Source organism: Anopheles ziemanni, chromosome X (genome assembly GCF_943734765.1).
Source record: "Anopheles ziemanni chromosome X, idAnoZiCoDA_A2_x.2, whole genome shotgun sequence".
NCBI lineage: Eukaryota > Metazoa > Arthropoda > Insecta > Diptera > Culicidae > Anopheles > Anopheles ziemanni.
The window spans coordinates 14544175-14556581 of record NC_080707.1 but is presented as its reverse complement, the minus strand read 5'-3'; the positions used below and the strand labels follow the sequence as shown (position 1 = coordinate 14556581).

Genomic DNA, 12407 nt, shown 5'->3' with positions numbered 1-12407 from the left:
TAATGGTTAATCTTTGATCGGCTCGAAACCTGTGCTCCTTGACAGCGAGGAAAAACCGGAACCCGCGCCGAGATTGCAGCGAACTGTCGAGCGACACAGATGGCGCTGGGTTTTTCCAACGGGGAGAAAAGCCTTCCAACGGAACCGTTTTCCTTGAAAACAAAAGAAGGAGGAAGAAGAAGCTGGTCCGATTCGCCGTAGAAAGGGTGGTTGTTCCAAAGTTGGTCGCATCGTTCGCTTTGACCACCGGATTTCCTTCGGAGGAGGATTCTTATGGTTATTCTAGCCGGGAAAAACTTCGTACCCAGCTCGAACGAGGCAAGCTCCCCCCCCCGTTGGTTGTGTTCGATGGGTTTTCCAAAACCGGGGGTTTGAGAAGCTGCAGCTTTTCCGTCGTCCGACCGTCATTTCCACCAAACTGTGGGACGTCACTGAAGGCAGGGTGGACAGGAGGAAGGAGGGGGAGGGAAGACCACGCGCTTACGCAAACAACAACCCCCCACCCCCGTCCGTCTTCGTCGTGTAAGAAATGCGAAAACCCGCCCCCCCCCCCTCTCTCCGGTTGGTAGATTTTCCGAACATACTTTTCTCCAAACGCGCCGCACGCAAAAAAAAAAAACGCATACACACATGCGTGCGTCATCATCTGGCCCCATCGTTCCGGTACCGTTCCGGGTACCGGGCATTCCGCAAGGATTCACCCCCCCCCCCCCCCCCCCCCTTGGAGCCCCCCTTGGTTACCATCGTAAAGCGAAGAGTGTGTGTTAGAGAGAAGGAAAGAGAGAGAGAGAGAGAGGTTTCCTAGAAACAATAAGGCAGGCCAGCTCCCTCACCATTTTGTCATTGTGCGCACAGGGCGAGCTGGATGCTCACATACATAGGGTACACATACACACGCACACGCACACAGGGAGAGATTGAGGTTGGTGCAGCAGCTCACATTCCCGTACACAAAGTTCGGAGGTTGGTTGCGGAAACGTCGTCCGGATGCACCGATGGATGGGCACACACACATACACACACACGTACACAATGTCCGCAAAACGAGCCTTGTCCTTGCCTGCCCCCCCTTCTGCTTGTGTTGGACACTGAATGCTGTTTTTGAGGAAATCGCCGGAAACGGAACACCACACGCGTTTTTGGAAGGGGAGAAACACGCACAAATAACGACCACAACAACAACAACAACAACAACAACAACAACAACAACAATGAGGCTCCTCTTCCCCTCCCCCACCCCCGCACCCCGTCTGACAAACACTAACCCGCGGCGCACCGAAGCGCACGGAAACCGACGGATCGCGGATTATGTAAACGTCCCGAGCTCTGGAGCTGGAAGTCGCGACTGGGGGGGTTTTTTTTTTTGCTGTTTGGGGAGAACACCCGCGGTACGCGTTGTCAACCCTCCCGGGAGTGTGGACCGACCGACTGGCGCGGGTTTGCACTGCTGGACTGGCCTAGCTGGCTGGCTGGCTGGCTGACTGACTGACTGGTTTTGGTTTGGTTGACTGGCTTCCGCTGCCTTGGCTTGGCCCTTTTCGAGTGCGCGGCCCTTCTCTACACCGACAGCCGACCGTGTGCGGCTGTGGCCGTGCCTGTGTGTCTTCGTGCTTCGTGTGCGCAACGGCACGCCGCTGTGTGTGTCTGTGTGTGTCCGCTGCTCTGTCTTATTTTTCATTCCTTTTGACAGTCACTCTCACGCGAGCGAAACGGTGTGTGTCTTCATCTTCCAGTATCTGCGGTTGGCCGGAAGAGAGCGAGAGAGGGAGAGAGAGAGAGAGAGAGAGTGGACTCTCACCCAAGAAGGGAGCGAAGGTCCCGTCTTCCGAGCGGCGAGTTCTGAGCACAAAAAAAAACCCTTAAAAAGGGCCACCCCTACCTATGCAGGGTCTGGTATGTCTGTTCTGAGTAGGCCTGGGTAGGATACCTAAGTGGATTCCAGCGACGGCTGGCCACGAATAGGTATACGGCCATCGGATGTGCCCCTCCAAGCACAAGTCCTTACGCTTGGCACAGGTTTTTCCCCAAAACCACCGTCTGGTACATCTCACCAGGGAGTTCATCAGAAATATTGGGGAATTTAAGACATCACCCGTGTGGAGTGGCGTTCCGTTCGTGTCAGACGGCACCTCAACTCCAGCACCATAAACGTCAAGTCTACCACAGCCATAGGTCCGGTTTTGGCATGCCCTAACTCCCCCTCAGCCCGAGCTCCACACTATCTACCTCCGAACCGGGAACAAGTAGGTTACGCCCATGCGCAGTCAGTCCGCTCGCCAACAACAACAACACTTTTATCTCGTGGAAGATGCTCGCCACCCCCCAGCGTTATCTCGCATTCGGAGCTGTGTTAGATAAAACCGGTCACGAGAGCGCAACCAAGATCAAGATAACGGGCTTCTCTGGATGGATTTCAATCCGCTAGGTGCATCTCACTTCGCGCACTCCTCCACATCCCGTGCCCAAGACCAAAAAGTTTATCAGCTCCGTATGCACATTTCCATCTCCAAGATCTCAGACTCTCCCGAGCTCTCCCATCTCTTTTTTGGACCTACGCGTCTTGCTTTTCCGATGCAACGTGATCGTGAATGTTTTTAGGTTCCCAATGGAGTGTTTCGTCCGACTGTCCCGCAATTTTCCCTCACCTACCCCGGGGAAACCCTTGCTTACGCTAAAGCATCTTCCAAAAGGGTTACACTCAGCTGCAAAGAGTGTCGTTTACATGCGACTACGATGGAGGCGCCTAGTTCCACCCAGACGTTCCATCGCTTGGACAGCGTTATATAGGTTTTTGCTCTATTCTGGCATGTTCTCCACCACATCGGCGAACTCTAGTTGCCTCTATTTGGCAACCCTTAAGTCAGATCGTTGTTGAGGTTGGCTGTAGCGCACCATTGCTTGCGTCTCCATCTGTTTAATCGATGGTTCGCTGACCGGGGTTCTGCTTCTCGATGGGTTTGTGTTTGTTTGAAACTTTTACAGCATCTGTTAGTGATGTGCGCACTGAGTAAGAATGAATGATTGAGTTGAATCTTACTAATGAATGATTGATTTAAATCCTAATGAATAGTTTTTGTTACAGGGATTCGAATCCTAAAAGAGTGAATGAGTGAGTAAAAGAGTAGCTAGTTGTCATAGAGATTCGAATCCCAAGTGAAGATTTGAATCCCAAGTAGTGATTTAAATCCCGAATAAGGTTTCGAATCCCAAGAGTGAGTAAAAGAGTTGCTAGTCGCCATTGAGATTCGAATCTTAAACTGGGATTCGAATCCCAAACTGGGGTTTAATATACGAACTATATATGAATACACATACAATTTGTGGTTCGAATCCCTATTTGTGATTCGAATCCCAAATACGGTTTCAACTCTCTATGGCGACTAGCAACTCTTTTACTCACTCTTGAGATTCGAATCCTTATTTAGGAATCCTTATTTGGGATTCGAATCTCTACTTGGGATAAGAATCTCTAGGATGACTAGCAACTCTTTTACTCACTCATTCTTTCTTTTTGGGATTCGAATCCCTGTTAAAGATTCAAATCTCCTCGACGACAATTAAATCATTTTATACGTTTTAAATTATAAAAGAGTGAATCATCATTGCTCACTCTGATTCAAATCTTTGACACGTGAACTGCCACGGCTATCATTACCTTTCATTAGTTGTAAAAAGTTGTTATCAATATTAATGATTAATCATAAATTATAGTCATATTTAGTATTAAATCTTTGGTAAAAAGAATTGTTAATCTCATCACTCATCATAATAACCGGACCGAGATTGCTGGAGCAATGATACGAAACGCCAGAAACGCTGTGGGTGTATATGACACGTATATTTTGGAAGTTCAATACAAACGGAATCGACAAATCTCGGGGGTCGGCAATTCTTTTTCGCTAAGCCACCCTTTGCCTTTTTGGTTTTTTAAAACTCCGCGCTCAACATAGAAAAATGCCTACGATGTCAATCACAGTGAACACGCAACGTACAGTATTGGAAAACATTTTATTATTCGGTACAGAATTATCTCGTCAATGAATCTTTAGCATCTGATCGATCGATCGGTACAATCGGTACTGCCGGAACCAAATTTCCACGGCTACAACGCGAAGGAAATAGGGCGCTACGGCGAGCAACAAAAGGTCGAAGTAAATCGTCGAACAAACCTTACCCTTACCCCACCAATCGACTTTCAGGGCCTCAGAATGGCTGGAAAACGTACACACACACACACACACAAACGCACGACAAACAGACATGATCCCACAAACAAACAGTTTTTAAGAAGGATCCTGGACTGTCGGCTGGCTGTCTGTTCACTTAACGTATCAGTTCAAGTTTAATCTATACAATGCCCTTTGCCCTAGAACAGCCGAAACCGACCACAATCTCGTTTGATAAACGGAATGCAAAGGTGTTCTAAAGTTTACCTTATGTTTTACTAACTCCGTACTCTGCTCAAAGTGCCTTTAACACTAATTACACCAAGCAAAAGTACATGCCTAATCATACCACGTTTGTCAATTTGACGCAAGTATTTTTGGGCCTTTCTTAACTTTGTGTCTAATCAAGATAGTTTTTATTTTCAGACAACATTTGGGACATTTACGCGTCATTTTACGTGCAAAAAAGTTCGAAATGGAAGTTTAGTGTACTGTTTTTATTCTAAGCTATCGGTTTTCCTTCGGAAGTGAAAAACACACGATCTTTTTCTCTTTACACCGAGTTAGCGCGGTGAGAAAAGCCACAATGGAAACATCATATGAAAGAGTACAAATGTATCTTTCAAACGACTTTTCAAAAATTTGCAAAATGCACACGTTGACCTAAATAGACAAGAGCTTTTTTGTTTAGTTTTTTTTTTCGATAAATCAATGCGTTGGAAACCAGATTTGGAACAAACTGATGCGCTGGTACAACTAGTGTTAAAGCGCGCGTGTGTGTTGCGTGGTGCTACGATCTGCAGACGTCAGCTTTTTAGCCGGATATCAGTTTCCATTGATGCATCTCGATAGTGGTAAGTGGAATGTAGGGGATTGGAGGTGAATTACACAATTACACTAAGATTTGTAAAAAGAGTGTAGCTTAGTATTTCGTTCGAGCAGTCTGCCAGGGGTCCGCGACAGCCGAGCGGTAGCGCCGGTTAGAAAATCGGCCCATGAGCGCCGAGGCTCAGCACCTCGACGGCAAGGGTTCGAATCCCAACCGAGACCGGACCCTCCCCTGTACGAGAGGACTGACTATCCACGTACAACAGGGAAACAAGTCTCGTAAGCCCTTAACGGGCAGGCATGACCAAGAGGTCGTTACGCCAAGAAGAAGAAGAAGAAGAAGTCTGCCAATGTTGGCTTGGAATAGGAAAAACAAACAAAGAAGAACTCCTGAAGGATAATCACTAACGCTCTCCCAGTTCGCTGTGTGTGTGTGTGTGTCTTTGTGTGTGTGTACACTTCCGTTCGAAAAATATTGTGAATAGCTACCGATTGCAGTCCGTTCGCGCAAAATTTTAATCTCTACCTACGGTAACAATAAAATACTTAAAGTTAATCCCTTGTCCAGCTGGTTGTAAATGTAATGGTTTGTTCGGTTCATGCGGCCGCGCTGGGGTTGCCGACCCCAGAGGGCACCACAGCCGCCGCCGCACCGTATCGTCTGCGCGATCACGGTCACATGAACGACGGGGAGGATTTGCGCGACCTCGATGACGACGACGACTTCGATGCCTTGGAGGGGCTCTTCAGGCAGTGGCGCGTCCGCTCCGACCGGGAGCGCTCCAGCCGATCGCACCATGGCTCCGGAGCCCGGCCACACCAGCGGATCAGCTCTTGCACTTCGTTCTGCAGAATAGAAAAAGGAAAAAAAACGCAAACGACGTTGAGCGGCGTGAAGGTTTGTTTTGGATTCGGTCTTGCTCTATCTCTCTCGCGCGCGCGTGTACCTGCAGATACAACGGAAGCTCCTGGAAGATGTCGCGCTGCGTCAGCTCGTTGTGCTGCGAAAGGTACGACAGGCAGCGGGCCTTGAGCGTGCCCGCGTTGAACCGATCCGAGATGCCGTACAGGCAGATGACCGAGTCGCTGTCGATCGAGGCGACCAGCGTTTCCTCGCAGATCGCCTTCAGATTGTCGACCGAGTAGCGGTCGGCCAGCAGCATCAGCTCGCACAGCTGGTCGACGCCGACCGACTTGTCGACCGGGGCGCCGTACAAGTACAGCAGCAGCCGCCGGAATATCACAGGCGAGGTGTCGTAGATGATGATCTTGCTGCAAAGATTGGAAGCCGTGTTAGTTGATTACCTAATTGATTTTACTAATGGATCTCTTAGGCTATATGCAATACAGCTTAGCAACTAACGCAAACTAGCGGTGGCTCATGTATTATTTGTTATTGGGATTAGCAATTTGGTTCAATCGCATCGTTTAGGGTCAAATATGTGAATAAAAGTTCACAAACACACCAGAACGTGTTTGAAACGAAACGTACGAAAGTAGAAACAAAAGCAAAAGGCAAAGCAGTACAAATTCCATCCGCCTATGAAGGGGTTAATGAAACCACTAACCATTCCGCGAAGGAATAAATTGTGCAAAAATCGTTGGTTTTATACATGGCCAGCTTAATTCTGTTTACTGAAATCAGAGATTTACCTTTGTTTTAGCAAAAAAAGGCAAACATTCCCTAACAGGTTGTTAGGTTTAACCTTAATGAACCAAACAAATTTATAAAATCAACAATCACTTAATTGTAAATTCAATAATTTTCCTTAAGGGGAGCGTATTACCCCAGGAACCCCTATAATATAATCTTAGCTATAATAAACACAAGCAGATTGGCGAGATAGCTGAAATGGGGCCAGGCTGCTCAATAAATTCATGGTTAGAATAGGAAAGGAAAACTCCTAGAAAATGAGTGAAAGAAAAAGATTGGAAACTAGAGTTGGGTTATTGAGATTCCGATTAATGGATCTGAACGAATCTTGAGATTCAGTGATCTTTGAATGAAGATTTAAAAATTAATCAGAATGAATTTTTTTTTTAAAGATTCAAATGAGTAAATCTTGCCTAATGCTTCATAAAACTCAACTCTTCTGGGAGTCAAATCGGCCAGCGAAAGTGTTGAAATATCAAAGACTCCCAAGCAGGGGATCGTAGCCCATCAGTAGCCAATCAGCCGTCACATTTATCCAGAACATAGGTACTAGTGAATGATGCTACGGGGCGCTCCAACAGCTCCGGAGCTGGCTCCAAAAATGTCTGGAGTTGATCAGAACCTGTTCCGGGTTTTGGAGCCGTTTTGTTTATTACTAATAGGCTGATCGTTATCTCGAACGAAGTAAGACCTAGAAGCTGGCTTGGTGGGAGACCCTTATAGGATCGAACAGGCATGTACGAGTTGCCTTACTTTTGATCGTGACAATTCAGGGTACTCATTTGGACACCAAGCATATTATAGTATAGGACTAACCGAGCCACGAGATAACTTTTCCAAACATAAGGTCTCCACGGATAGTCTTCAAAGTGCGTTAGGCCAAGCTTATCAACTACTCGTGTTGTTTGTGCCAGAGGAGTATTAGAGTTGGTTGGGAGTTTGACGCGTAACACCATCGTACGTACCGATTAATATCCTCCTGCATGCCGGATATGAGCGCCTTCTTGAACCAGTCACACCGGGCTGCCACTATCACACGGTGCGCCTTAAAGCAGTGCGACTGCGAGCCCTTGACGATGCCGGTGCTTCTCGTGCCGCTGCCGCCGACGTCCATTTCGACCGCCGTGTTGCTGTTGTCCGCCAGGATCGCGCGGCCAGTGCGACCACCCGACCCGGACTGACCACCAGCCCCGTTCAGCGGCAGACTATCGTCCGGGCTGAAGTCGAACGTGGAGGCGACGTTCTCGTTCTGATGGTCCGCCAGCGACACTATCACCTCGAACTCCATGTCCGCCAGCTGGCCCGAGTGGAGCAGCTTGAGCGCGTTCTTCGAGAGGCTGCTGTGCGATGCCGTCGGTGGCTCGCAGAGGTTCTGCACCAGGTTCACCTTGACCGTCGCGTACTCCAGCTGCCGCTGGCCGCTCGACCGAACCGTGCAGCGTCTCTTGGCGCACTCGTGCAGTATTGCCGGTTCCACGCTGCGCTTATCGAGCAAGCCCAGCTCGACCAGCGCACCGGTGAACTGTTCCTTCTGCACCAGGTTGGAGATCTGCGAGAGAAATAGGAACCAGGGCACGGTTGGTTAGGTACGAGCTACGGGAATACCTCCAGCCGCCACAACTCACGTATAGCATCGCATCGTTTAAGGCAGATTTATGCTCCAACAGCTTCGAGACAATACCATTCTGTGAAAGCGGAAAATAGGCGCTCAGTTTTTAGAGTAACTCCTTCCAACAAGTAAAGTGCAAACTAATCAAGAGTTGGTGAGGGGTAGGTTAACTCTTTAACTGTTGCACTCTGAGTCAAATCAGTCCTGTGAGTCAAACCATTCTAAATGAGGCACATCGCTCTCAGTGAGTCAAATCAGTCCTGTGAGTCAAACCATTCTAAATGAGGCACATCGCTCTCAGTGAGTCAAATCAGTCCTGTGAGTCAAACCATTCTAAATGAGGCACATCGCTCTCAGTGAGTCAAATCAGTCCTGTGAGTCAAACCATTCTAAGTGAGCCAATGGATCTAAGTGAGCTAAATCATTCTAAGTGAACAAATCCATCCTGGGTAAATGAAAGAATTGACTCTCCACTACACCTCACTCACACTGGATTGACTCACGTTACCGAATCTATATACGCATTCAAGCTAGCTCCTGTTCCGGGTTTTGGAGACATTACCACTTGGCTGGTGAGAAACTTGAAGCAAAACTTAAACTCCTTCCAGCCGATCTTCTCGTCGATCGTGTCGCACAGCTCCTCGAGCTGCCCGATGGCGGCCGGTACTTCCACCGCCAGCTGCTCCAGGTTGCGCCGCACCGTTTGATGCTGGTCCAGCAGGTTCATCTCGTTGAACGTGCTCTTCTTGTGCAGCAGCACCTCGAGCGTGCTCGTCACCCGCCCATAGATGTCGCGCATCTTTTTCACCTCGTACATGTACAGGAAGAACTTCAGGTCGGACTCGGAAGAGCTCTGACCGAGGCGGGTCTGGTCGGTGGCGGCACTACGCGTACGCGCCCTGCTCGCAGCCGTACGCTCCGCCGACCGAGTTCCCTGTTGGCCAGTGCGACCACCACCACCACCACCACCAATTCGACCTCCGGATGGTGGTGGCCGACATTGGGCTCCGCCGTCCGAAAGCTGCTGTTGCTGCTGCTGTGAGCTCTTCAAATCCTTGCACACCTTCTCGAGCGACAGTTTAATCTCGGACACGGCCGCACTGAGGACTTCCAGTGCGCCCGTTATTTCCGGCACCAGGTAAGACACCAGGTCGTTGCGGTCCTCCTGCGTGAGACTGCCCAGCACCAGGTTGACGTTCTGCAGCAGCTGGTGCACCTGCGACAGATAGATCGGCATGCGGGTGCGTACGTACTTGATGATTTCGTGTCGCTGTTGCCGCGTGAAGGTCGTCGCGTCCTTGGTGAAGATGTTACAGAACTGCAGCAGCTTTACGATCGCTGCGGTGAGGATATCCAAAACCAGTAGGTCAAATCTCTTATGCCACTCGGTAATAGGTAGCAATACTCACCAGTGAGACACTCTTTAACGCCCTCCTTGAACACCTGGCAGAGGACGCAGGGACTGTGGGAAATGGTACCCGGATTCACCATCTGGATCAGGTGGTTCAGACTGTCGTGCAGATCGTTGATGATGTCGATGACAACTAATGGGAGCAATGTGAGGGGATGAACTAGTGGCAACAGGCAAGGGTAGCATGATACCAGCACTTACACTTCTTGAGCTGGATGTTCCTCAGGTAGTTCTTGCACGGTTCGATCATGCGGCTCAGCGGTGTCGTGCTTTCGCACATGTTTATCAGCTGTATGCATGAGTCCTCGTCGAGCTGCTCCGGCAGACACTCGCAGTACAGCCAGTGGAGGATCGTCGCCAGCAGCTTCGAGGGAATGTTGCCCAGCACCGACAGTGGAGTGAGCGGTGACGAGGGTGGCGTTTCCAACGACGTTATCGGAAATGGCGACGGGCTCCGTGCCCGAAACGGCGATGACGGTGGCGGCTTAAACTTGACGCCCCGGCAAACTGGCACCGCGTCCGGAAAGTAGAACACGTTCCGGTCGACGTTCAGATTCGAGTCGGAGCAGGATGCCTGCTGGTGACGCTTCGGTACGTCCAGGAAGATTGATCCAGCGCTGCCGCTACCGTCTCCTCCCCCGGCGCTCGGTGCCAAACAGTTGAAGGAGTTGGATATGTGGGTCAGCTGCTTCGGCGACAGGTTGTACGGCTCGAGCGTCGGCGGCAGCAGGAAGTTGGGATTGAGGATCGTCATCGAGCCGCCACCGGTCGCGTGCATGCTCGGGGTGGCGCTCGCGCTGACGCTGAACGTGGGCGCAAGGCCGAGCACGGACGCACGGGACGGGCTGGCGGCGCTGCTGTTAGTGCGCGCAGTCCGGGCACACGGCACCGACGACATCTTCATCAGTGGCGGATGGGCGGCGGCGAGTGCCTGCGCCTGCTCCGCACACTCAAAACGACTGGCCAGATGCTGGTAGGTCGAGGCGGCTGTCATACTACTACAGTCGAACCCATTCAGACGCAGTATCGGCGAGTGAACATTGTACTGGAACGTCAAACGAGGAGGAAGATATGAATAAGCGATATCAGAGCCTCATTTAGATCCGATAAACTAGAGTTCTGAGACTTCAAATAGTTCTTCTTGAGCACGATCAGCTTTCGAGAGGAATAGAATTGTGTCACGGACAAAGAGTTCTTCCTATCATTGAAGTGTCAGAGAAATAGAGCTACACTTTTGGCTTTGCGGCGTCAGTTAGATCCGATAAACCAAAGTTCTAAGACTTAGAATGGTTCTTCATTAGCACGTTCAGCTTTTGAGAGGAATAGAATTGTGTCACGAGCAAATAATTTTGTCTTTCATTGAGGTATCAGACAAATAGAGCTACACTTTTGACTTTGCCGCGTCAGTTAGTTTCGATAAACCGGAGTTCTGATGCTTAAACTGGTACTACTTAAGCAAGGTCAGGTTTGGACTGTATTAGAATTGTGTCACGGACAAAGAGTTCCGCCTTTCGTTGAAGCTATGAGATAACTTCATAGAAGAGCTAGAGGGACTTGCCTCTAAATGAGAACTACTGAAACCTATCAACCGAGGAGAAGAAATACCGCGAGGTTGCGGACTCTAGATACGAACTCAGGAGTTCCGGTATGGTTTATCCTCGCGCTATCACTGTACGCAGAATATGTTCAGAAGATGCCAGAATGGTGAACATGTGTAAGAGACTTAATTCTACGTCTCTTGAATCAGACGAGGAGGACGTCTGAGGGAACTTACGATCATGTTATCACAACTCTTGAGAGTCACATCACAGAAGTTGCCGTCGTCGAGCACGGATATGAGGGTGAACGGTTCCTCCTGGCCGACGGACTGGTCGTCCTTCACCCGCTGGCAGAGCAGCTCGCACCAGCCGTCGCACCGCAGCGACATCCGCTCGCCCGGGTTGTACAGGTTCGTCCGGAACTCGATGCTGTGGCCGGTGTACGCGCCAAAGATGAGCCCGGGCCCGTTCGACGACAGCTCCACGATCTCGAACGTCTCGCAGCTGAACAGTACCGCCGCCGAGTCGTTGATCGGGCAGAAGGCGGACCCGTCCAGCGCCGAGCTCCACCGGTGCTGACCGTCCGGTTCACCACCACCGCTACCACCACCACCATTCCGGCTGTTCGTGTTGATCAGATCGTTGTACCATATGATATCTCCCATCTCGTCCAGGCGGAACTTGATGCTGTGGAGTTGGAGGAAAAAAAACACATACTTACACACACGCACTCACGCACAAACAATCCGTAGCCATATGGAGGTCTAGCCTTACCCTTCGAGACCTAGCTTCTCCCCGGTGCCGTCGAGATGCGACTCCAGTATCTGAAACAAAGAGGTAGCGCGTTGTTGGTGAGTCGTAGGCTGCATGTTGACGTTCGAGGAATCCGCATGGCAAACGCTCTTACCTCCCACGTCCCAACGAAGCCGTACGAGTCCTGGCCTGCCATCGTCTCCGCTCCGGTTTGGTTGATTCCCCGCTCCCTCGTCTCGCTACCGAACTCATACGAAGGTACTCCAAAACGCCGTTCTGTCTTCACTCACACCCCCCCGCACGGACACCGAGTGCCTTTCGCAGCATCCATTCTTTCTTTCCGTCCTTGTCACACACTGTCACTGTTTGCCCACCCACTGGCAAAAGGGACTTCTCACTGACGCCTGCTGAAGCTGGGACGCATCTCGCACTGTGTGTGTGTTTTTTT

General features: G+C 50.1%; 1 protein-coding gene across 1 annotated transcript; it reads right to left on the bottom strand.

Moving 5' to 3' along the window:
* Positions 1–5669: 5669 nt before the first annotated feature.
* LOC131291239 (uncharacterized) lies at positions 5670–12155 on the bottom strand. Its single transcript, XM_058320424.1, has 10 exons — positions 12114–12155; positions 11981–12030; positions 11443–11893; positions 9870–10713; positions 9667–9801; positions 8820–9595; positions 8274–8333; positions 7614–8197; positions 5942–6266; positions 5670–5840 (listed from the first exon to the last, which is right to left on the bottom strand). The coding sequence occupies exons 1-10, from the start codon at positions 12153–12155 to the stop codon at positions 5670–5672; spliced, it is 3438 nt and encodes a 1145-aa protein (XP_058176407.1).
* Positions 12156–12407: the final 252 nt, after the last annotated feature.

Excerpts from the sequence above, each read along its gene's own strand:
- LOC131291239 (XM_058320424.1), bottom strand. The coding sequence starts at position 12,155 with ATGGCAGGCCAGGACTCGTACGGCTTCGTTGGGACGTGGGAG. Across the intron at positions 12,031-12,113 it reads GCTTCGTTGGGACGTGGGAG|ATACTGGAGTCGCATCTCGA; the intron begins GTAAGAGCGTTT and ends TCTTTGTTTCAG. Across the intron at positions 8,334-8,819 it reads AGTTTCTCACCAGCCAAGTG|AATGGTATTGTCTCGAAGCT; the intron begins GTAATGTCTCCA and ends CCGCTTTCACAG.